At 46.6% G+C, this 26249-nt stretch overlaps 1 protein-coding gene across 4 annotated transcripts in view; it reads right to left on the bottom strand.

Annotated features, from left to right (window-relative positions):
- The window catches only part of LOC119973141 (inositol 1,4,5-trisphosphate receptor type 1), a 624311-nt gene that overhangs the window by 460822 nt on the left and 137240 nt on the right, over positions 1 to 26249 (bottom strand). For all 4 annotated transcript variants that reach the window (XM_038810748.1, XM_038810749.1, XM_038810750.1 and 1 more), the window contains one exon: positions 1495 to 1610. In XM_038810748.1, coding sequence (XP_038666676.1) covers positions 1495 to 1610 — 116 coding nt within the window. The remainder of the gene's footprint in view (positions 1 to 1494; positions 1611 to 26249) is intronic.

The following is a 26249-nucleotide window of genomic DNA, read 5'->3' as shown; positions in this document are numbered from 1 at the left end:
GATAGCAGCAGTTCAAGAGGGCAGTTCACCACCAACCTCTCAAGGGCAACTAGGATGGGCAATAAATGCTGGCCTAGCCAGCAAAGCCCACATCCGAAGAACTAAAACATAAGAAAATGTTCGAGTTGCAGGTCATTGCAACACATCTAATAAAAGCTGTGCATCTCAACACCAGTTTGTAAATGCATCACTACCCAATTTAATGCTCAACAGCATGTTTGAGCCCATTGGTCAGCCTTCAGCATTGTGAAGTTTTGTTACAATTGTAACGGAGGAGACATGGCTGCCCATGTGTGCACAGCAAGCTCTCACTGTGACCATTACATTACCAGCAAAAACAGAGGATGCTGGAAAAACTCAGCAAGTCCAGTAGCATCTTTAGGAAGAGAAACAGTTACATTAACAGAGTTAATGTTGAGCCTTCATCAGAACTAAAGAGTCGAAAAAATGTATTATTAAACTACATGTGAGAGATTACAAGACTTAGCAACTCGAGGACAAGAAAACAGATGGCCTGGGTGTGAGGGGGTTTGCATTGAAGGGAAACCTCCGACCTCTGCCCTCACCCCCAACTCCTTCCACTTCGCCAGCCTTCGCATTCAAAAGGATCATCCACCGTCATTTCTGCCAATTCCAGCATAATGTTACCATCAAGCACATCTTCCCCGCACCTCCTACTGTCAGCGTTCCACAGGGACCGCTCCCTCTGTGACATCCTGGTCCACTCCGCCATCATGCCCAACCCCTTCCCACAACACCTTCCCTTGAAATCACAGAAACTGCAACACTTGCCCCTTTGCCTCGTCCCTCCTCACTGTTCAAGGTTAAGCAGCACTTGCATCTTCTTTAAATTACCGTTAAAATGAACGGTAGAGACCGTTCATTACGGTCTCTACATTGGGCAGGCTAAATGCAAAATGGATGACCATTTTGTGGAACACCTTCGTTCAATCCGCAAGCATGACCCCGAACATTCCCGTCGCTTGCCATTTTAAACTTAGCACCTTGCTCTCATGTCCACCCTTGGCCTGCTGCAATGCTCCAGTGAAGTCCAATGCAAACTGGAGGAGCAGCATCTAGCCTTCTTATTAGGCACTTTACATCCCTCAGGACTCAACATGGAGTTCAACAACTGTGGACAGTGACCTTTCTCCTCCATCTTAACCCTTTAAAAAAAATATCCCACACATTTATGGTTGCAATGTGAATGCCTTCCCATTCACCAGATCCCCCTCCAACAACCGGCCTTCAAGGTTTTGTTGCAATCTCCCTCTTTATTTCTAATGAAGAGCCAAATGGACTTGAAATATTAACTGCTTTCTCTTCCTGCAGAGGATGTCCTGCTATGTTTCCCCAGCATTCTCGGTTCTAGTTTCAGATTCCAGCATCCACAATAATTTGCTTATTATGATCATTAAGTTGTTTTTGTGATGCAGATCAAGGAATGAGTATTGGCCAGGTTAAATTCCCTGCTCTTTAAATTGGGACACTTACGTGTAGTTTATTCAGCAGGACTGCATCCGTGGTAGTGTTTCCCCCAGGCTTAGCTGCTTTCCAGAACTGTTTCTGAGCTGAGTATCGGTTCATGGGACATAGCTTGAAGAGGCAGTCTGCGGAAAAATTGAAAACAAAAATTTTTTGTAGAATCAAAAACCTGAAATCCCACCATTCATGACATCCTCTTTCACAAGTTTGCTTCGCTACACAAGTTTTTGTACACCAGACCACCCCTTGCAGACCCAAAAGTTCGCTTAGCTGCTGTTTTTAACCATTAAAAAAAAAGAAGCCAGCTTTCGAAAATGTTGAAAAGGGAAAAAATGCTTAAATCAACTTTAAAAGCAGAAGGCGTGCATGTATTTGATGCAGTAGAAAGTGAGCCCTGCATGTGTATTATCTACCATTGTTTAAAACGTGGGTGTTCCTTGTTGCTGTGGTTTAATTCCTGATCGGAGTCCAGCTGCATTTTAGTACTGCAAGTGAGACAAATTTTACATTGCTCTTGAAGTTTAATAAGAGCATAGCTTTTATTGCCTATGAACCTTTAAACATGTCAAATTTTAGGATGATTAGAAGCTATCTAATCGACTCCCATTGTAAAGTATGCTGGTCGGTTATGATTTTGTTGTTTGAGAGATCTCACAGGAATGTAAACCCCACGAATGGCTAGTCTTCACTGTAATAAACAAATAAATAGTGTAGCTTTTTAAAAAATAATTAAATGCCCCACTTGCGCTACCATTAAAAAGGAAGGGGTATGCGATTTTCTGGCCATTCTAGCCGTGGGGAGGGGGGATTCAACGGCAAATCCCATTGGCAGCAGGGGGCCAGAAGATCCAGAGAAATAAACCGTGGGGAGGGAGAGAGAAAATGGAGGGTGTGGAACCCCGTACCAGCCTCCCCGAACAGGTGCCTGAATGTGGCGACTAGGGGCTTTTCACAGTAACTTAATTTGAAGTCTACTTGCGACAATAAGCGATTTTCATTTCATTTCTGCTCCAGCCGAAATCTCCCATTTCCGATCTCCACATATGAACTTTATTACTACCCTACTCGTGGACAGCTGGCCAGTGCAGAATATAAATACATGATACACAAGCCAGTGTGTCATTCAGTACTAACCCACACTGCTGTGTACGGAGCAGCAACCAGCACAGCCCGTGTTTGAGATTTAACACTGGGACTGCTACTGAGCATCTGATCAGTGCTATACCTTAAGGGGAGACACCTGATCAGTGTTATCCTTAATGGGAGACAACAGCAAAAATAAATCTTCATATCCCAAGCCTAGATCAGTGCAGGAAGTTAGAAGATGGTTTCTCCCCCCCCCCCCCCCCACACAAATACAGTTTCACCTTACCCAAGGGTTTTCTCCCTGCCGTATACATTTTCACCTTACTCAAGTGTGCACTGTCGATGGACACTCTCTGTTCTATGGATTTGCTGAATATCGCTCCCCTTGTAAACATTCATGAAAGCCCATGTCTCAATGTCAGTCAGATGGGAACGTTCCCATCAACCAGAAAAACAAAAATTCTTTCAGATGACATGCAACATATTCTTTCATCAGTCTGCCACCCTCCTGCTACTTTCATACAACCTCAGCAAAATCTGAAACAGAAGCCTCATTCAAAATGTCATACAGCTACCCAAAAATAACAATAATAATAATGGTTATTGTCACAATTAGACTTACATTAACACTGCAATGAAGTTACTGTGAAATAATTGGGAAGGCGGCTGGAAAGTAACAATCCTCTTCTTGCCAGCCAATTTCAAGCTTGAATATTTTTAAATTTTTTTAAATTATTTTCCCTGGAATCATTATTCCTTTAGCTTCCATTCATTTTTTTTCAAATGGTCAGGGGTGGGGGAGGGGGAAGAATATAAATTTGATCTCACATGGGGAAAATAGGTCTGAGCGGACACCAACAATCTGTGAGCAAGTTGGCTGGTTTGTTTTTTAAAAGCCATCAAATATTACCCTCCTTTCAAAAATAATATTTCTAGCGGGGGCAGCTGCGCAGGCCACTGTTTGCACAGCTGCTTCACCTAACCGGTCATTTAACTTGCACCTGCCTTGGACAGCGAGCATCAAAAGCCTATCTGATCAGTCACTGGGACCTCAAAAGGACAGTACTGGCCTCAAACTCCCAGCTCTGGCAGTCACTTTGTTCCATTGCAGTGTCCATGTCACGGCCTTGGGTCATGCCAGCTTCCAACATTTGAAGCTTCGCTTACCTGTTATCATCCTTTTTGTCTTCTTTAATTAAATGCATCTTTACTTTAACACTTTTCTACCATTTCCATTAACTTCATGATCACAGTTTTCCCTCAACTGGTCCCTTAACGGTCCCTCACATCAATCTTCAGGTCCATGGATTAGAAAATGTAAACAGAAAACAAAATGCAGTTTTCACTGACTTGAGGCCAAGACTTCCTTCCAGCTACCAACTCTCCTGATTAATTTAACCTAGATGTGTTCCCCATTAATAATCCTTTGGGGCTTTTATTCAGTGAGTGCGCAAAAGAAACAAACAAACTGTCAATCACCCGAGATCCTTATGGACTCAGCTCTAGTAACATTCTAGGAAAAGACAAGTTCTCTGTAAATCTTCTGAACATCCAGCTAATGTAATTTCAAGCCTTCCATGCAAGTTACGATGTGCAATTTGACGGTTCATAGGGTTTGAGTGGGAGGATTGATGAGTAACTCTGCAATGTTTCTGAATGGTTGATTCATGTTAACAGTGTACTGTGACATACGTCATTGGTGTTAATTGTTTTAATCGGGGGGGGGGGAGGGGCACAGGGAACTAATGAGTAATTGCTTTTAATAACTATAGGCCTGCGTCATTTCATTGATAAATTCTCTCCCTGCGGTCCATCAGCAACTGAAACTCCATTACCATTGAATAAATCTTAATCTAACAAAGTTAATGAAGCAAAGCTTCAAATTACACGCAACAGGAGTGATCATCCTCACTGGCCACGGTCTCAAATCAATGCAAGAGGATGAGCGACACGATAACCACCATCGGGGTGACACATGCATTAACGGGGCATTGCTTAGCATTAGATTAGCATTGCTGCCTGTGGCGCGGAGGACCCGGGTACAAATTCCGCCCCTGGGTCACTGTCCGTGTGGAGTTTGCACATTCTCCCCGTGCCTGCGTGGGTTTCACCCCCACAACCCAAAAAATGTGCAGGTTAGATGGATTGGCCACGCTAAATTGCCCTTAATTGGAAAATAAATAATTGGGTACTCTAAATTTATTTTAAAAAACAAATGCATTAACAACATAGGCACTTCATCAGGAGGTTACCACAAAACAGCTCATTTCCACAACACTGGGGATTATTGCTGCTCCTCTTCCACAAGAAAGTGACAAAGTCCACAAGCATCGTCACTTTTACACAGCTGTCATTTTAATCACAGAAATTTAGAGCAAATAAGAAAGCCATTCAGCCGGTCATACCTGTACTAGTTCCTTGAAAGAGGATCCACTGAGAACACAAGGAGTGGGTCTTTCTTGATAACCCTGTAGCTTTTCAAATATTTATCCAAATCTTTTTTGGAATTAATGACAAAGTTAAATCCACCACATTTTCAGGCAACTTGCTGAGGTTTAAAAAAAACATCAGCCTCTTGAGTTTTGACTTTCAGATTTCAGAAGACCCCAGTCGACAAGTTGGTCCCAAATGTTTGAAATGCGAACTCCGGCTCCCTAACCTGGTGGTGGACTCAATGTGGGATGTACAAGCCCATGAAGGGCTATCAGGTTTAGTAAGTGCCCACTGGAATCCAAACTAAAACAGGCACAAATCACAGGGAGAAAAATGGTTAACAAGTCAGGCATCAGCTGACTCGATAGAAAAGCAGAGGTTATGACAAAGAAAGTTGTCTTCTGGTCGTTTGCTATCAGATTGCAAAACCCACCACTTAGAACATAGAACAGTACAGCACAGAACAGGCCCTTCGGCCCTCAATGTTGTGCCGAGCCATGACCGCCAACTCAAACCCACGTATCCACCCTATACCCGTAACCCAACAACCCCCCCTTAACCTTACTTTTATTAGAACACTACGGGCAATTTAGCATGGCCAATCCACCTAACCCGCACATTTTTGGACTGTGGGAGGAAACCGGAGCACCCGGAGGAAACCCACGCACACAGGGGGAGGACGTGCAGACTCCACACAGACAGTGACCCAGCCGGGAATCGAACCTGGGACCCTGGAGCTGTGAAGCATTTATGCTAACCACCATGCTACCCTGCTGTGTTCGTATGCTTCCCAAATAAGTCATTCCGACAGCCACTAATAGACAGATTTAAGTAATCTTCTGGGGAATGCAAAATTTGCTTACTAAAATCGGCAAACCTCGCTTATCCAAGTCGAGGAAGTTTAGACAATTGCACAGCACTTGATCGACTCCATTCTGGATGTGGGTTGGCAATACTCCGTAGCCCTGACTTTGGAGCTGCTAGCGGATAAGAAAGGACAATAAATGGAGTTAGAGCTGATCTCAACCGGGAAACAGTGAGCCAGCTCAGTCGGGCATGGGGGACATTTTATGAATATCGGACAAGGCCAGCTGGCCTGCTGGCCCACCAGTTGAGGAAACAGGGGGCTATAGGGGGATAGCACAGATCAGGGACAAGGGGGTACAGTTGGGCATAGCTCCAGAGGAGAATAATGGTGCCTCTGAGCCTTTCTGCCGAGGACTGTACACATTTTAGCCTGGGGGGGGGGGGGGGCTAGAAGATGAAGCAGTTCCTGGATGGGCTGGACATCCTGGCAGCAGTGGAGGAAGGGGACAGGGACTGGAAGCACCGTTGGGTCTGGAAGAGCTCATTGAGTGAATCAACTCCAGGCAATCCAGGAAGACACTGGGACCAAATGTGTTCTGGTGAACTTCTACAAAAGGTTTGGGGCAATTCTGGCTTCACACTTGCTGGAGGAGATGTTCAGGCACAGGCTTCGATCTCATTGATATTGAAGAAAGACAAAGACCCGGTGGAATGCCGGTTATACAGAACTATCTCACTCCTGAACACTGATGCAAAAGTTCTTGCGAATGTTCTGGCAAGATGACTGGAGGCCTGTTGACCTAATGTTAGCTTCGGCTAACATTACACGACTGTTGAACATAGTCATGTCCTCACCAGAGGTGATCATCTACTTGGACCCAGAGAAGGCCTTTGACCAGGTGGAGTGGAAATTCCTCTTCGAGTTATGAGAACTATTTGGATTTAGGCCCATGTTCACCTCATGGGTGGAATTGCTGTACAGCGTTCCCATGGCAAGCGTCCGGATGAACGCCACAAGCTCAGGATACTTACAGCTGCAGAGGCACAAGATAGGGATGCCTGCTGTCCCCATTGCTATTTGCTCTGGCAATTGAGCCACAGGCTGTGCGCTCAGGTCATCGGCAGGTGAGAGGAGGCAGAGAGCACAGTGTCGCTCTCAGATACTCTAAATCTTGGACAGCCTAGCTAGCAGGAAAAAAAATAATGGAGCTCCTGAGGCCGTTTGGAGCCTTCTCAGATGCAAACTAAACCCGAGAAGGAGAGGAATCTACCCAGTCAATCCAGATGAGCAGCTGAGAGCACGGTCGTTGAAGTTAACCCAAAGTAAGTTTAGGTACCCAAGGATCCAGATAGCTCACAGGTGAGCCCGGCTCCACAAATTGAACCTAACTAGCTTCGTAGAAGGGGTGAAGGCTGACTTGTGAAGATGGGATTCACTCGCGCTCTCCCTAGCGGGAAGTGTGCATACGATAAAAATGAACATCCTGCCGAGGTTCCTGTTCGCGTTTTGGTCGCTCACGATCATCCTCCCCAATCGGTAGACAAGCTGATCCCGGCCTTCATATGGGTGGGGAGAAACACCAGGGGCAGCACGGTAGCATGGTGGTTAGTATAAATGCTTCACAGCTCCAGGGTCCCAGGTTCGATTCCCGGCTGGGTCACTGGCTGTGTGGAGTCTGCACGTCCTCCCCGTGTGTGCGTGGGTTTCCTCCGGGTGCCCCGGTTTCCTCCCACAGTCCAAAGATGTGCGGGTTAGGTGAATTGGCCATGCTAAATTGCCCGTAGTGTCCTAAAAAGTAAGGTTAAGGGGGGGTTGTTGGGTTACGGGTATAGGGTGGATACGTGGGTTTGAGTAGGGTGATCATTGCTCGGCACAACATTGAGGGCCGAAGGGCCTGTCCTGTGCTGTACTGTTCTATGTTCTACTTAGAACAGTCTTGCAGAGGGGATGACACTCGGGAAATCTGGAACTGCCAAACCTGCTTTTCTGCTATTGGGCAGCAAATGTGGAAAGGCTGAGGGGTTGGCTTGGAGAGCCGGGTGCAGAGTGGCTGCAGAAAGCATCTCGTGTCGGGACTTCCCTGCTGGCCCACACTCTCTCCGGCCAGGTTCTCGACGAGCCCGGTGGTGGCAGCATCATTCAAGGCCTGAAATCAACTCAGACACCACTTCAAGCTGAGGGACATGTCCGTCTCGGCACCAATCTGTAACAACCACAGATTCATACCAGCGGGAGTGGATGCAACCTACAAAACCTGGAAGGGGATGGCGGTCATGAGGTTTAGGGACATGTATGTGTATGGTAAACCTGGAGGAATTAACAGAAAAGTTCAACTCCCAAGAGGGAGCAGGTTCAGATACATCCAGATACGGGACTTTTCGGCAGCGAGGCTCCCTCGTAACCTCAGCGTCTTAAGCACATATGCTAGACAAATTGATATTGCAGGATGAGTTGGGAAAGGGAAAAAGCTCAAACACATATGGGCGACTTCTGGAGGAAGTAAGGGCCCCATTGGACAAGACAATGGAGAGGTGGACCCTCGAGCTGGAGGAAGGACACTGGAGTGAGACTCTGTACAGTGTGAGCACCTCCTTGTGCGCCGGGCTGCACCTGATGCAGCTGAAGGTGGTACACAAGGCACTCATGAATGGGCTCTTCTCTTGGGGCGAGGACAAATGAGAGAGATGTCAGAAGGAGAAGGCAAACCACTCTCACTTGTTCTTGTCCTGCCCTGAATTCACGGCCACATTCTTCACAGCCATGTCCAAGGTCGTGGGAGTTATAATAGAGCCAAGTCCGCTGGTGACAATCTTCGGGGTGTCAGACCAACTGCAGCTTTTTGAAGGGAAGGGGGCCGATGTCTTGGCCTTCGCCTCCCTGATAGCCTGCCAACGAATCCTACTTGGGTAGAGATTGGCACGGTCACCTCGGGCCCTTCAGACTGGCTGGCAGAATTCCTAAAAGTGTGTGTGTACATGTGTACGTACGTATGTATGTACGTGTGCGCCGGGGGGGGAGGAGGGGAGAGAGTCTTAGTTAACGCAGCTACACAAAAAACTACAAACTGTTTGCACTGCACGTACACATTTTATTGAAGCTCACAAATTGTATTGCTGTGTTTTGCCATGTTTGGAATAAAAATATATTTACCAAAAAATATTCTTAGCTGTTTGGGCATGAAGCTTTCGAATGCCCTCCCAAACCTCTCTGCTCCCATCTCTCTCTCCCTCTTGAAGACAATCCGTTAAATACAACTTGGTCATCTGCGCTAATATCGCCTTAGCAGTGTCAAATAGAACACTCCTGTGAACAGCCTAATAACAATTTAATTAATAGCAATAAAAGTTAATGCTGTAAACTTCCAACTGATTCCCAGTGATTTTAAATTTCACTGGGGGGAGGGGGGGGGGCGCTATTTCGGGTGCTCCTTCAGAAGGTCGGTGCAGATTCGATGAGCCAAATGACCTCCTTCTGCACTGTAGAGATTCTATGATTCTAATACAAACTTCTTTTCAGCACAAACAACAGTGCTGTGAGATATACAGGAGATATACATGGAAATGGGGTCCCAAAGCTACTGCCAAGTCCCTCCAATAGGAAATAAAGCAGTTGCAGGTAGATGAATGTTTTACCTTTCATGGACCTCGAGAGGGCCCTTGCAGAGAAAGGCATTGGTCCCAAAAGATGAGTTACAACAGTGACTGAAGCATTAATTTCTCCTTAATCAATGACATTCTGCACCACATAATCAGTGCTTCCACTACAACAGGGATCATCACATCCACTGCACGAGTTCCTCAACATCACGGATGGAATGATACACATCAATAGCCAGTCTTTTGCAGCATGTAGCCTTAAATGGAAGGTGTCATTTTCTATTCCTGACAGAACAAAGCATCAAATTAAACTCATCCTGGGACAACTACACTTACAAATTCTCTTTTGGCAAAACTTGCATTTTATACATTTGATTAAAACATGAAAAACCGTGCGTCTTAACCACCCTGACCTAACAGGCACTGAGGGGAACTGCCACAGTTTGATTGTTCATCACTCTTCAATGGTTCTTTGATACTGCTCGGTTTTAAAGACAAGATGTCTGTATCAGCAGTGAGCGCAAAAGGGATGGGAAAGAAACAGGACAGCCACCAGTATGAACAAGTCAAGATCTCCTGCTAACTTCCTGCCATTACCAGAAGAGGAGCAGCAGGACTACATGAGGTTCTCAAGATAGCAGTGACTGTGTTACACCAACCACCTCCCCACAGTGGTTTCAGATGTACCTCTGTTCAAAGTGGCAACAAGACTGAACGTGTGGCACAGACTTGCCGTTTTCAGGTCGAATGCACATTTAGGAGTTAAGAGGCATCAAATGTACTCAAGTCTGGTTATGAAACTGCAGCTACATATGCGTGAGAAAGGGGTGGAGGGGGATGGGGAGGAGGAAAAAAAGAGTTGAATATAATTGGACTCGTTACTGTAAATTAAAGTTTTCCACAGTTCTTGGGCCTGACTTCTTATCCATTGACCACCTGCCTGAAGTGTGTTACATGTGCAAAAGAGGCCTCTCCAACCACCCAGAGTTCTTGCATAGTCCTGCATGTTCTATGAACCTTGCTGTGCAAAATTAAATGCAGTTAGTGGTAAACACTTCTGTGGTAAACATCACTAGTGATATATTGTATGTATTACGGCACTGCCCGTATATTACTGGTACGACAGTAGATCCCAGCCTGCTGGCTCCACCCAGCAGGCGCTGTACAAAAGTGTATGCTCTCCTGTGCTGCTTCCATTCTGGTTCCAGCTGCGGGAGGCACAACATCTTGTGCAATAAAGCCTCGATTGTTTCACATTCTCGTCTTGTGGTAATTGACGGTACATCAGTTTATTGTACAAGTAAATGTAAAGCAAGACTTAGCAGAGAAGATTCCACAGCTGAACAGCTCACCAGTGTTCACTGCCCAGGTACAGGGTGTCTTACCTCTGATAATATGGATTGTTAATACCAATAAAGAAAAAGGTACCCAAAAGGAATTTCTCACCTCAGGATTCAAGGGTAAGCAGCGTCTAGGTTCAAGAAAACTAGAAAACATAGCAGTGGAAATGAATGTTTGAATGGACAGTGGAAATGTAAGGGTGCTGTCAAATTATCCTATCAATTATTATTTTTTGCTTGCAATTTTAGCCAAGGAAATAACATATGGTTAACACTTCAGTATATTAGTAAGCAAATGTTTTCACAGCAACAAGTCTCGTTTTAATATTTATCAGATTTCAAAATATAATTTGATACTGTTCTTTTCTCTTTGTTGCGTTGGCACTCACACTGGAGGTTGGCAATAGTTATTCCACTTCTCAGCTCTTCCAACACATGGAGAAGATTCTCTATTTTATAACCCCTACCCATGCAGAGTCAATGGCCAACATCTTAGGCTCATCATGTTCTCACCCAACATCCACATCACATTTTCCAGCATAGGCTCACTTGCACATTAGCTCCTCCCCCAACATGTGCACTTGAGACCACATTATCTGTGGCTCATCTGGTGCAGATCTCTCCCAAGTCAGAAAATTGTGGCCTCCTGTTCCAATCCAGCGATTTGAGTATATAATCTAGGTTTACAATCCAGTGCAGCAGAGAGAGTGCTGCAATGTCAGTGGTGCGTCTTGCACGCGAAGGTCTGTCTGCCCTTACAGGTGGACAGAAAGCACCCACTACATTATTTCCAGGAAGAGAACCAACGATGCAACCAAACAGGTCCTTGGTTTAACATCTCATCTCAAGGGACGGCAACTTGGATAGCAGAGCAATCCCTAAACAAAGCACTGGTGCATCAATGCAGGTCACCTTCTCACATTCTAACGTGGTACTTTGGAGCCTTTTAACTCTCGAGGCTACGGACACACAAACACTAGCCTAGCTTTAGTATGCATGCAGTCGGGGTCGGGCCCTCGGACACCGTTTTCCATGAGATAGCCGAGGATGGCTAGCCGGGTTGTGCGGAAAACGCATTTCTCCTTATTGTAGGTTAAATTAAGGAGTCGGGCGGTGCGGAGGAATTTGTCTAGGTTCGCGTCACGGTCCTGCAGGTCATGGCTGCAGATGGTGACATTATCCAAGTAGGGGAATGTGGCACGCAGCCCGTACTGGTCCACCATTTGGTCCATTGTTCGTTGGAAGACCGAAACCCCGTTGGTGACGCCAAAGGGGACCCAGAGGAAATGGAAGAGGCAGCCATCTGCCTCGAAGGCAGTGTACTGGCAGTCTTCCGGCCGGATAGGGAGCTGGTGGTACGTGGACTTCAAGTCTACCGTAGAGAAGACTCGATACTGCGCAATCTGATTGACCATGTCAGATACACGTGAGAGGGGGTACGCATCGAGCTGCATGTACCGGTTGATCGTCTGACTGTAGTCGACTACCATCCGGTTCTTCTCCCCGGTCCTGACGACCACCACTTGCGCTCTCCAGGGGCTGTTACTAGCCTCAATGATCTCTTCCTCCAGGAGCCTTTGAACCTCTGACCTGATGAAGGCCCTGAGCACTGTACAGTCTGCTCCAGGTGGCGACGGGTTTACAGTCTGGGGTGAGGTTCGCAAAGAGCGAGGGAGGGGCGACCTTCAGGGTCGCGAGGCTGCAGATCATGAGAGGGGACAGGGGTCCCCCGAATGTTAGAATTAGGCTTCTGAGATTGCACTGGAAATCTAAACCAAGCAGGAGAGGAGCACAGAGATGAGGAAGGACGTAGAGCTTAAAGTTAGTGTATTCCACGCCTTGGATTGACAGGTTTGCGACGCAATACCCCCAGATCTGCATGGAGTGCGAACCGGAGGCGAGGGATGTCGTCTGCGAGACGGGGAGGACCCGGAGGGAGCAGCGCCTTGCCATATCCAGGAGGAAAAAACTATCTGTGCTCCCAGAGTCGAAGAGACAGAACGCCTCCTGCCTGTTGAGTTTGACGGCCATCATAGAATTTCGCAGATGGCAAGGCCAGGACTAGTCGAGCTGAGGTAATGCGGAGGACTATCTGTGGCAGCAGCATGATCACAACATGGCGGCGTCGACGATGTCAAGCCCTACGGGTTGCACATGGCGGATGACGCGGAAGGGGGCTCCCAGCAGGTACGATGCCACGTTGCGAGGTCTGTGAGCCTCAGGCCGGCCCTGACAGACTTTTGATTTTGGGGCTTTAGAGGGGCTCAGACATACCTTCACAAAATGACCTTTCTTGCCGCACTCATTGTACGCAGCGCTGTGGGCTAGGCAGCGCTGCCAGGGATGCTGGCCCTTCCCACAGAAATAACAGCAAGGGCCTCCAGAGTTGGCCAGCAGCCACGCGGCGCAGGACTGAGGTACGCCTGGATCAGGTGATGGCTTCGCCTCTGACGTCCCAGAGGATGCCGGCTGGTCGGACAGGAAGGTGTCACGGCTCTGGAAAGCCACGTCTAATGAGGTAGCCAGCTTCACTGTCGCCTCAAGGTCGAGAGCCCCTTTTTCGAGGAGGCGCTGCCGGGTATAGCTGGACCGGACTCCAGACACATAAGTGTCCCATCATTAGCTCCGAATGCTCCAGTGCAGAGACCGCCCGGCAGTTACAACTGCGGGCGAGTACCCACAATTCACGAAGATATTCTGCGAGCGATTCACCCTGGCACTGACGTCGCGTGGTCAGGTGTCGTCAAGCGAGGACCTCGTTGACCGGCCTCACAAACGGTCCCTTGAGTCCGTCTACAGCCTCCATAAACGAGGCTGCGTCCCTGATTAACTGGAAGATCCTGTGGCTCACCCGGGTGTTGAGGAGACGCCGTTTGAGTGCCGGGGAAACTACAGCAGTCGAGTCGTCGAGGTAGGCCTCAAAGCAACTGAGCCAATGCTCAAAGATAGCCGACGCTTCAGCGGCCTGCGGGTCCAGTTCGAGACGTTCAGGTTGGAGGGCAGCATCCATTATCAAAAAAAAAACTTTTAGTCTATTAAATTGATGGACATCAATTCAGTCGAGACGCTGAGTAGTAGTGAACCGATGCTTTAATAGACTAAACGTGTGCCAACCTGTAGCTCCTCCCGCACGGCAAGACTGCCCCAGATCGACGGGCTTTATACCACCTCAGAGGGGCGGAGCCACAGGCGGAGCCAACAGCAGCACCAATAACAACATTCCAACAGCAACAACCAATAACAGAACAGCAATAACAGTAAGTATATACAACAGTGGAGATAACTATAGTAATAGAACAGTAGACCAATAGGGAACATATATACAACAGCCTTGCATAGCCATACGTGGCTCACCACAGTCTGGTCTCCATTTGGTAACTGACTGCATGGGATTCATCACGTGGAGAAGCAAGAGTCTGCTAAATTGTGTCCCAATAATCACTCATGTTGATGTGGTATAACTAGCTGAAGCTTTTTTTAAATTTTAAAACTCTCGAGAATCTTTGAAACAGCAGCCAAACAGAGATGTGTAACTACTATGATGTGCTCATCACTATTAGGTAGCCATCAAGTGCTCAGTTAACAAGGGAAGTAGTATACATAGCAATAATTTCAGGCTCCCCAGAGTGATCCTCAAACAAGGCCCTGTTTGATTTTAAGGGCCAAGACAAAAGGTTTGTTTAAAAAGAAACCACAAAAGAAATAACTTGCATCTACATGACATCGTTTATGACCTCTGAAATTTCCGACATTCTTGACAGCCAATTGCACACTTATAAAGTGTAGCATATGTTGCAATGCAAAGGAATATTGAAGTGGGCAAATGTTACAAAGATGCAAGTTTAGATGTCAGAAGTTAGATTTGAAGTTGGTCAGAAGTTAGAAATTAGAAGTGGAAATGTCAGAACAGACGGGAGTCATCAGAACCTTAAGGAATGGGGTAGGGGGGGAAACAGGAAGAGAGGAAATGGGCTACGGGTTAGGAGTCCTCTGTCATCCACAAATTTTTCTGAGAATTAGGGTCTGTTTTCAATCTGTTGATATTTCAAGTAACTAGAGCCTCGCTAAAAGCAGAGAGCTCCGGAGACAGACTTGCTCCCAGTGCCAGATCTCAGAGGCACATTTACCACAGTTTACTTTCACTTGGCAAGATTCAACTTAATTCACCGTCTCAGAATTGCTCACAGGCATAGCTGGTCTCAGGGGTAACTGTTCCTGTCCCTGGAATGATGAAAAAGACTTGAACGTGTAGTAGCTCCAAATGGTGCGCTTATACGTTTGGTTATGGCATGCTAAAAGATCAGGTTTTGGCATTTGAAAACAACCAGAAAAACTGTTTGGGTGCAGCCAGATTTGAACCAGCATGCAGGAATTGCCCACTGGTTCAAATATATTATGCTGCTGTAAGGTTGTATGTCTCATGAAGAGATTGAAGGGCCTGTATGGTCGAATAATAACTTTATTAATAATGTAACATTACTTGTATACAGGATACAGTCCTGATGAGGTGCTATCTTCATGCAGACTTCTACCAGACTTGCTGCTCTTATATTACTTTGTGTTATATATGTTACTTATTTGCTTCTTACCAAGACGATCTTTTACTCGATGTTGATTAACACTCGTAGTCTTCCAATTAAAGCAAATAATTTATTGAGTAACGTTAACAAATAAACTGAGTTCGTTCTCTCTCCAACACTTTATTAAATAAAGAAGATTGAGTAATAATAAACTATGATTAACTACACCTGCACTCTGAGCTAACTCTCTCTAATTCTGGTCACTAGTCACAATACACACGACGAGGCAGGAACTCTGCTCGAGTCTGCCTTTTATACCCCTCTCTAGTGCTGCCATCTAGTGATTACTCAGCGGTTATGTCTATACATTAACTCTTTGTATACATAGATATGCAGATCACTACAGCAGCTCCACTCAGCTACTCCCATGTGGCTAGTACAGTTTCCCCAATTTTACTTTAACCCTCGGAGTCCCAACATCGCAAAGACATTTGTTATACAGCATGCGAGGGAAAAAGTTTCATATATTAAAACGCATCAGTTTTTGCTTCTGGTCATGGGTTTCTATATTTTCTGTAGAATAAAAAACCGTGCAACCACTTTTGAATGCAAGACTGAGTGGAAATGCAAGGGAAAGGAAATCCTGAGTCAGCGACTTATCCAAAACCTAGTCTTCTGAGGTACCCTCTCCTGTTTGCACAGAACTTTCCACCTGAGATACTGTTAAAAAACATTGAGGGCATTTGCTTGCCAGTGAACATCGTACTCAATAGGCACGCATTCCGAACACATCCGAACAAACCTCCAGAACACTCAAAAACAGCTTCTGCCCCGCTGTTACCATACTCCACAACCAAAAATGTGATTTGTCGATGCAGTGCTACACCACAACTTTAAAAATCTTGGCAAAAATAATGTGCGTTTGGCAGCCTTACAGATGAGCTAGTCAGGGATCAGTGTCTGTGGGGCCCACCATGATCTTGTTCACAAGCGACTTCCTCACAAGAAAGATCTAACAGTTCAATCTGCCATCTAATCGAGCAGTCAGAACTAAAGCAGCAAGGTGTTAAGGTGGGGAACAGAAGATTCCGCAGTACAGAGCAGACCTCGCCCAAACGGTGGTGGCCATCACCCTCAGAACAGAATTCAGTGTTTGCCATTTAGTAAACACTGCAAATGGAACCACTTTGCGAAATGCTGTAGATCCAACCACAGCAGCCGCCCCATGCCACCAACCACATTGCAGCTGGTCATTCCTCAAAAGGTTCAGGGCAGGAACAACATCAATGAACTGGAGCTCAATTAGAGCACTCAAACCACTGTGCCTCCAACACTATTGAGAATGGAGTGATGTTCACCATTTTGAACAATGTCTGCAGCAAATCAAGACTAAAACTCAAGATTGACACTGGAGCAAATTATTGCCCAGCCAAATGCTACAGGAACTAGACCAATATGCAGCACCAGACCTTAACGCCCAAATTACCTCATGGTCTCTGTCAGACAAACCATTCAGATGGAAGATGGGGCCACTCGCCATTGCACGTATGGCAGTTTCAAGTTTCATGCAGTTGACCAAAACAGAAGGTCACCGTTAGATCTTCAGGACATCACACTGTGGCACATCCAACTTGGTCCAACACTCTACAACACTGGCCCTGGAAACGAGTGCAAAGATCTTTTCAACTGCATCATCACTGGTAAGCTACCCATAATATACCACATGAGGCTACATGACATGGCAAGAGCAGTTTGCACTCCAAGAACAGTACCAGTAGCCACAAAGCAGAAGGTAGTCAATGAGCTGCATCAAATTACAACACTGGGTGACATAGGCCCCACAGAAGGAGGTTTCAGAAATGGTGACTTCAATAAAGAAAGATAGTGCAAATCGGATTTGCACCGACCAAGTTCACCGAACAAGGCATGGCTCAGATCTCATCACCCTATTAAGACAGTTGAGCAGGTGATACCATTCGTCCCCATTGCCGAGATGTTTGGCATCATTGATGTGAAATGCAGGCTCTGGCGAATTCCGCTGGATAAAGAATCCCTCAAAACTCACTACATTCATGTCTCAGTAAGCAGATGTCATCTTTTCTGCATGCCTTATGGGATCTTCACCAGCAGCGAGGTCTTCCAGCGATGCATGGAGAAACACTTTGCAGGTCAACCCTATGAAATCATCACCAATGACATCCTGGTTTGGGGTCGTACTATGCAAGAACATGATGCACATCTTTGTCTCGTCCTCGACAGCATCAGGGCCATACAACTAAAGATTATTGGGTCTCTATGTGAGTCACTTACTCACAGCAGCTGGTGTAAAGCCTGATCCAGACAAGATAATGCTAAATGACAGATGCCCATTCCCATTGACAAGCACATTTTACAGTGCTTCCTTGGTATGCCGAATTATCTTGCCAAATTCATGTTTGTGACAGTGAGTTAACTGGACCTCTTGGTCAACTCCACCAAAATGTCAATGGTGTTGGCAGGAGCACCACGCAGCTGTCTTTCAACAGTCACTCTATAATACTTTGATGTTTGAGCACCCATACCCCTAACAACAGATGGCTCCCAGCACGGACTTGGTGCAATCCGCATCCAGAATGGCGAGCAATAGTCTTTGCATCAAGGGCCCTCACTGACATGGAGACTCGTTATCCCCAAATCGAGAAGGAACTCCTCACACTAGTTTTCACTTGTCAGAAATTTCATGACTTCATATATAGTCATTCTGCAACTGCTGAAAAGGATCATCGGCCACTCATAACTATCCTAAAAAAACCTCTTCACACGGCGTCTGCAAAACTGCAGTGCATGGTGCTAAAGCTATAACGTTACAACCTCAGTTATCTACAAACATGGTAAGCAGCTGTGCCTGGCCAAGGCTCTTCCCAGAGTCTTCCTACCCACCACAGACAGACAGATCGGGAGGAAGTCCTGGACTTCGTGCCCATAGAAGTGTTGCCCTCTGGTAGACTCCAGGAACTCAAAGATGCCCTCCAGGTGGATGTCACATGCAGTCAGCTTCACATCATCATGAAAGGCTGGCCTGAGTACTCAAGGGAGCAAAGAACAAAGAAAAGTACAGCACAGAAACAGGCCTTTCGGCCCTCCAAGCCCATGCCGACCATGCTGCCCGTCTAAATTAAAATCTTCTCCACTTCCTGGGTCTGTATCCCTCTATTCCCATCCTATTCATGTACTTGTCAAGATGCCCCTTAAATGTCACTATCGTTCCTGCTTCCACCACCTCCTCCAGCATGGAGTACCAGGCACCCACTATCCAATGTGTAAAAAAACTTGCCTCGTACATCTCCTCTAAACCTTGCCCCTCGCACCTTAAACGTTTGCCCCCTAGTAATTGACCCCTCTAGCCTGGGGAAAAGCCTCTGACTATCCAAATCTTCCCCATAAACTGCACACATTCTTCGCCAGAGATGAAATAACCGTACAGATACTGTGTGGCTGGTGATTTATCATCCCTACCTCTCTCCAGAAGTACTGTGCCCAGAAACTCCACCAAGGGCATCCAGGGTTGGAAGCAACCGGATGCAGGACAGAAAAATAATTCTACTGCCCCTCAATGTATGCTGATACAGAGAGAGAAGTAGCAGATATGCATCATACAACATACTCAAGCCGCATCAAGTCAAAGAACCACTGCATCCAGATCCCAGATCACCCTTGGTCATTTACAGAGGCTAACATTTTCGAATGGAATGGCAAACAGCATTTGGTCTTAGTAGACCTGTCTTCTGGGTGGTTTGAACTCAACCACCTGCCAGACATGAAGAGTAACGCAGTCATAAATCAAACTCAAGAGACACTTCGGCCACACATGGCATCCCTCAAGAGGATAACGACTGAGAACACTCACCAGTTCACCACCAGTGAGTTTAGGAACCTTGCACACACAAGACTTTGAGCAGATCACAAGCAGCCCTCCATAACCAGAGTCCAATGGCCTGATGGAACAGGCGATATGCTCAGCTAGACATCTTCGAGAAAATGTACACAGGATCACACAGGATGTACACTGCACTCCACAGCTTGCAAAATGTGCCAAGATAGGGTCTTCCCTCATCTGCATGGTGACGATGCCACAGGTTTCATACACAGTAGATGGCTGTTTGGCTGTGGGGCATGGCTGTGTACCACAGCCAATTAATCGTGGCCATGTATGTCCTGGATCCGGTCCATTAGACTAGATGTTAAAGGGTCAACTTTGTCAACATTTTGATCATAATATGGGATCACAATTCCCACTGCCAAGGCCCTCTTGCAGGAAGTGGTAGCCTCATGGAATGCTGACCGACAGGAAAAAGATACGATGATCGAAATGTGTAAATAGTTTTGTCTTGTTGGACTGTGTAATCTGTATGGTGTAAAATGGTTCACGCACCCTGTTACATCTCAGTACCACTGGTGGCCCCAATTTGAATGAGAAAGATCGACTCAGTGATCCAGTGATGCCATGGTGACGTGGCTACTTAAGGGCTATGTGTTAGGAGCATAGGAGCTCGGAGTACAGGCAGAGTTACAGCATGCAAGAGCTGCTCATAATACTAAAACTGCTGTTGTTACAAGTCCTTGATCGCCCAGCACTTCTACAGCAACCATTTACAATGAGGTCTGCTGTTTAATTTCCAGAGAATCATTATCAGGCCCTTTTGAGGCAAATTTGACAGCCCCACAAGATTGGAAAGTCTTTTGTTTACCAATCCGTGTATGTACCGTGCTCCTCTGCCACAAAAGAAATGACCTACACTCGAAGAAACCAAGCTCGCAAACCAGCCAGACTCTATCCAACTTTGCCTCAGTTTGCAACAAAGCAACAGGAAGTCGCATCCAACATTTCACCATCAGCTGCAGGGTTTCAAAGATACTGCAGAAAAGATACAAGTGCCTCTTGGGGGAAGAAAAATCTTGGATTGGATCCCAATGAGTCCAGCTTGCAAAGAAAACATGATGTAGCTACAGGAAGTTTAAAAGTCAGAGCCAACCAATCGTCCCATGTTCACCAAACTAGTAAACTAGCAAAAGCTCGCTCACCAACTTCAAAAATATTGATACAGCCCCCGAAGAGGCCCAGGACCAAGCTGCTGCTTCCAAAGTTATCATTCTATTGTTAATCCATGGGTTGTTTTGCAATTCTGTGAACATCTGAACACAAAATGTGATACCAAGTGGGTAAAATGTGTTTGCACAGAAACAAGAGCTTTAACTGTGATTCAGTGGAAGCACTCCTGCCTGTTCAGAAGGTTGTGGGTTTAAGCATCATTTAACAGACATGAGCACATAGTCTAGGCTGGCTCGCCGGTGCGGTACTGAGGCAGTGCTGCACTGCCAGAGTGACTGACTTTCAGATGGGATGCCAATCGGAGATCCCATCTGCCCTTGTCGATAGATGCAAAGATCAGCACTTTACAGAAAACTTTTCAACTCTTCCCTTGCTTCCTACACCAGATTATTATTTCCACCACCCTCTTCAATCAGCTGACAACTGCACAAGTCAGCGAGAGAATCACTCCAGCCGTTTTACTGAAAAGAACTTCTGTAGCTCAGACTGCAGCAACCTTACCAAATAAGGTTAAGTGAAAACCAAATGCAAGGGCAGAAATTAGCCGAACCCACTTTTGAAGTCAGCCAGAATGCCAATCAGGAATAAAAACAGATTCAATCTCTCAGGCTCAGATAGGATGCCTGCATATTGCAACGTGTACCAGACTGATCTGAGCTAAACCACAACCCGGGAAGGGGGGGGGGGGGGGGGGGGGGCTGCGGAAACCCCAATAAAAACGCCAGCAAAACTGAAACTAAAATAATACATTTCAAATTCTGCTGAAAAAACACATGGTCAAAATGATTTCAAAAGCACATTCAGGACTGAGACAGTTTGTAAAATCCAAACAGTTACATTCTGTACCTTATTAAATCTGCAAAAAAAAATTCAAGAAATTTGCAAACACTTGCAGGATGAAAATATTTTTTCAACTGAACTTTTTTGGTGTTAGGATGGGTCAGTCGATACTTGCTGTGGGGTCAAAGATTGCAGCTTAAGCAGCCCCCCAACCCCTCCTGCCCCACCGTATAACATTATCTAACTGACAATTTTATGCAGAGTAGAAATGAGCCTTGGGCTAAGTGGTAATCCCCTCATCCCCTCATCTATCCCCACCTCCTATATCAAACAGTATCATACTCTGTACTGTAATGAATGTATAAGCACTAGCAATTCACCAGTATACTGTGTTACATTATACCATGCCATTAACCCTGTGGGCTCCATCTATGGGCCACTGTGTGGCTTCACCCACAGGGGGAAATGTGGAGCATGTACGGCCTCCGCCCATGGCTCCGCCCCTTATAGGAAGTATAAGAGCAGCAGACCTGCGGGACCGCCTTCAGTAACGTTCCAGTCACAGGCAGGCAAAGTTGTAAGCTGATTAAAACCACTGTTTACTTCGACTTGAGTCTCAAAGTGAATTGATATTCGCATCACGTATCACTTATCCATTACTTTTGAATGGCCAAGTTACGATGCAACTGAGGATTTAGTACACAGGGGTTAACATCCGTGCTGACAATGGGGGAAATGGGTGCTAGATCCAATAATTTGTGACAGAGAAAGAGAATTGCTGCCGTTGTGTGCAACAAGCTAGAAAAGTCAGGGAGCAGTGCAAGCAACAATAACCCCAAAAGCTTTCCATACTTAACAAGAGATAACACTTATACATGTGACACAGAGGAGGGGCTGACCAGCCCCATCACTGAAACAGAGTCTGCATTTCTGCTCGCATAGCAGCCTCCAATTAGGAAAGTTCCTGAGAACAATTGGAAAAATGCTCAAGTGGCCGCAGGCAAGCCAGAAGCGGTGGAAAAGGGTAGAGCAGCGAGCTGGCAAATCTGCGGAACCACGAGGCGAGGGGTCTGTGGCCACTCCAAGAGAGGGAGACTGATGATCCGGACAAAAGGCTCCTCCCCCACCTCCAACCTGGAGAGGAATGGAAGACATTCCTAACCACGGCATTAACCCTGATGAAAGGAGAGATCAAAGGGGAGATCCAGGTGGCGGTCAAGGTGGCGATGGTGGAGGCGCTGGTCGCCATCAGGTGGCGCTCGATGGACTGGGGAAGAAGATAGAGGCTCAGGGAAAGACAATCCAGGAGCTCGAGAAGGCGTCGACCAGAGAGACAGGATCATCCCTCTGGAAGCAGAGATAAAAAAGGTTGGAGGTGACCCAAGGCAGCCTGAAAGGGAAAGTCGAGGATCAGGGGAATCGGCCTCAGCAGCAAAATATTTGAACAGTGGGCCTGCCAGAGGGGATCAAGGGCAGAGACCCAAATGACTATGTGGCCCAGATGCTGGGCAGCCTGGTCGATAGGGATTGCTTCCCCAAGCTACTGGAGATTGACAGGGACCACAGGTCACTCCAACCGAAGCCCAAGGCCGGGGAGCAGCCAAGGGCGATAACCGCCAAGTTACACAGATACCAGGTAGGCTCTGGATGACAGTCCAGAATAAGGAACATTATTTCACCACCCTGGTAGAGGCGGACTAGCTTGTGCGGGTGAATGGCCTAGACAAAAGGCAGACAAAGCAGCGATGAGGAAAACATGGGGAGAAAAGAAAAGTAGTTACGGATATGAACAATTTTTGCACGGGACGGTACTACCTCACTTTGAGCACACAAGGAGGGGCGAGGGCAGCAGAGCACAGTAAAAGGGTGAAGAGGAGACAGAGTGGACAGCAATTGATCGGGTATAAAGAGGGAGAAAGATCAACCTTGGGAAGGGGGCCACCACACTAGCGGGAAAGCTAGCACCAGGCGATGTGAAAGACAGGGGGGGCACGGCGCATCACCCAGCAGGAGGGAAGAGGAAATAGAAACCCACCACCAGGATAGTCACCTGGAATGTCAGGGGGGCTTAATGGCCCAGTGAAAAGATCCAGAGTCTTCACCCAGAGAAGTTTGAAAGCCAACATAGTTTTCCTCCAAATGACTCACTTGAGGGAGAGGGACAAAATGTGGGTAGGAACCGGCTGGGTGGGACAGACTACCATTCCTGCTAGGGGTGAGGGCTGGCAGTGGTAGCCATGCCGTTAAGTTGGACAGTGTTCACAGTCACGGTACATCATGGTCAGCAGTGTCCGGGATGGAGCTACAGGAGTCCTGGTAAATTTGTATGCGCCCAACTGGGATAACACGGAATTTTCTTCTTTTCTTAGAAAATATTTTATTGAGGCATTTATAATTTGAACAATTTTTAAACACCAAATTTCAAAAACAAAACCACAATAATATACCCAACAAATCCCTCCGGGCACAAACCCCAGCCAACATGGCTTATGCAAACAGTACCACCTACCCCAACCACCTCCCATGCCTCCCCTTTCTCCACCCTCCTTCCCCGCCAGACCGAGTATGGCATCAAGGAGCCCTTGCTAAACTGGAGTCAATGGGAATCAGGAGGAAAACTCTCCTTTGGTTAGAGGCAAACCCAGCACAAAGGAAGATGGTTGCGGCGGTTGTAGGTCAATCATCTCAACTCCAGGACATCACTGCTGGAGTTGCTCAGGGTAGTGTCCCAGACCCGACAATCTTCAGCTGCTTCGTCAATTACCTCCCTTCCATGAGGTCCATGGTTGTTGCAGGTTCCGGGGTTTAGGTGTTTTAGTAAGCTCAGAGAAGGGGGCAAAAGAGGGGGAGGTGTGGCGCTGCTAGTCAAGGACAGTATTACGGTGGCGGAAAGGATGCTAGATGGGGACTCTTCTTCTGAGGTAGTATGGGCTGAGGTTAGAAACAGGAAAGGAGAGGTCACCCTGTTGGGAGTTTTCTATAGGCCACCTAATAGTTCTAGGGATGTAGAGGAAAGGATGGCGAAGATGATTCTGGAAAAGAGCGAAAGTAACAGGGCAGTTGTTATGGGAGACTTTAACTTTCCAAATATTGACTGGAAAAGATATAGTTCGAGTACATTAGATGGGTCGTTCTTTGTACAATGTGTGCAGGAGGGTTTCCTGACACAATATGTTGACAGGCCAACAAGAGGCGAGGCCACATTGGATTTGGTTTTGGGTAATGAACCAGGCCAGGTGTTAGATCTGGAGGTAGGTGAGCACTTTGGAAACAGTGACCACAATTCGGTGACCTTTACGTTAGTGATGGAAAGGGATAAATATACCCCGCAGGGCAAGAGTTATAGCTGGGGGAAGGGCAATTATGATGCCATTAGACATGACTTAGGATGTGTTGGTTGGAGAAGTAGGCTGCAAGGGTTGGGCACACTGGATATGTGGAGCTTGTTCAAGGAACAGCTATTGCATGTTCTTGATAAGTACGTACCAGTCAGGCAGGGAGGAAGGGGTCGAGCGAGGGAACCGTGGTTTACCAAAGAAGTGGAATCTCTTGTTAAGAGGAAGAAGGAGGCCTATGTGAAGATGAGGCATGAAGTTTCAGTTGGGGCGCTTGATAGTTACAAGGAAGCGAGGAAGGATCTAAAGAGAGAGCTGAGACGAGCAAGGAGGGGACATGAGAAGTCTTTGGCAGGTAGGATCAAGGAAAACCCAAAAGCTTTCTATAGGTATGTCAGGAATAAAAGAATGACTAGGGTAAGAGTAGGGCCAGTCAAGGACAGTGGTGGGAAGTTGTGTGTGGAGGCTGAGGAGATAAGCGAGATACTAAATGAATACTTTTCGTCAGTATTCACTCAAGAAAAAGATAATATTGTGGAGGAGAATGCTGAGACCCAGGCTATTAGAATAGATGGCATTGAAGTGCGTAGGGAAGAAGTGTTGGCAATTCTGGACAAGGTGAAAATAGATAAGTCCCCGGGGCCGGATGGGATTTATCCTAGGATTCTCTGGGAAGCCAGGGAAGAGATTGCTGAGCCTTTGGCTTTGATTTTTAGGTCATCATTGGCTACAGGAATAGTGCCAGAGGACTGGAGGATAGCAAATGTGGTCCCTTTGTTCAAGAAGGGGAGTAGAGATAACCCCGGTAACTATAGGCCGGTGAGCCTAACGTCTGTGGTGGGTAAGGTCTTGGAGAGGATTATAAAAGATACGATTTATAATCATCTAGATAGGAATAATATGATTAGGGATAGTCAGCATGGTTTTGTGAAGGGTAGGTCATGCCTCACAAACCTTATCGAGTTCTTTGAGAAGGTGACTGAACAGGTAGACGAGGGTAGAGCAGCTGATGTGGTGTATATGGATTTCAGTAAAGCATTTGATAAGGTTCCCCACGGTCGGCTATTGCAGAAAATACGGAGGCTGGGGATTGAGGGTGATTTAGAGATGTGGATCAGAAATTGGCTAGTTGAAAGAAGACAGAGAGTGGTAGTTGATGGGAAATGTTCAGAATGGAGTTCAGTTACGAGTGGCGTACCACAAGGATCTGTTCTGGGGCCGTTGCTGTTTGTCATTTTTATAAATGACCTAGAGGAGGGCGCAGAAGGATGGGTGAATAAATTTGCAGACGACACTAAAGTCGGTGGAGTTGTAGACAGTGCGGAAGGATGTTGCAGGTTACAGAGGGACATAGATAAGCTGCAGAGCTGGGCTGAGGGGTGGCAAACGGAGTTTAATGTGGAGAAGTGTGAGGTGATTCACTTTGGAAAGAATAACAGGAATGCGGAATATTTGGCTAATGGTAAAATTCTTGGTAGTGTGGATGAGCAGAGGGATCTCGGTGTCCATGTACATATATCCCTGAAAGTTGCCACCCAGGTTGATAGGGTTGTGAAGAAGGCCTATGGTGTGTTGGCCTTTATTGGTAGAGGGATTGAGTTCCGGTGCCATGAGGTCATGTTGCAGTTGTACAAAACTCTAGTACGGCCGCATTTGGAGTATTGCGTACAGTTCTGGTCGCCTCATTATAGGAAGGACGTGGAAGCTTTGGAACGGGTGCAGAGGAGATTTACCAGGATGTTGCCTGGTATGGAGGGAAAATCTTATGAGGAAAGGC

Source organism: Scyliorhinus canicula, chromosome 11 (genome assembly GCF_902713615.1).
Source record: "Scyliorhinus canicula chromosome 11, sScyCan1.1, whole genome shotgun sequence".
Taxonomy (NCBI): Eukaryota; Metazoa; Chordata; class Chondrichthyes; order Carcharhiniformes; family Scyliorhinidae; genus Scyliorhinus; species Scyliorhinus canicula.
This window is presented reverse-complemented; position numbering and strand designations above follow the sequence as displayed.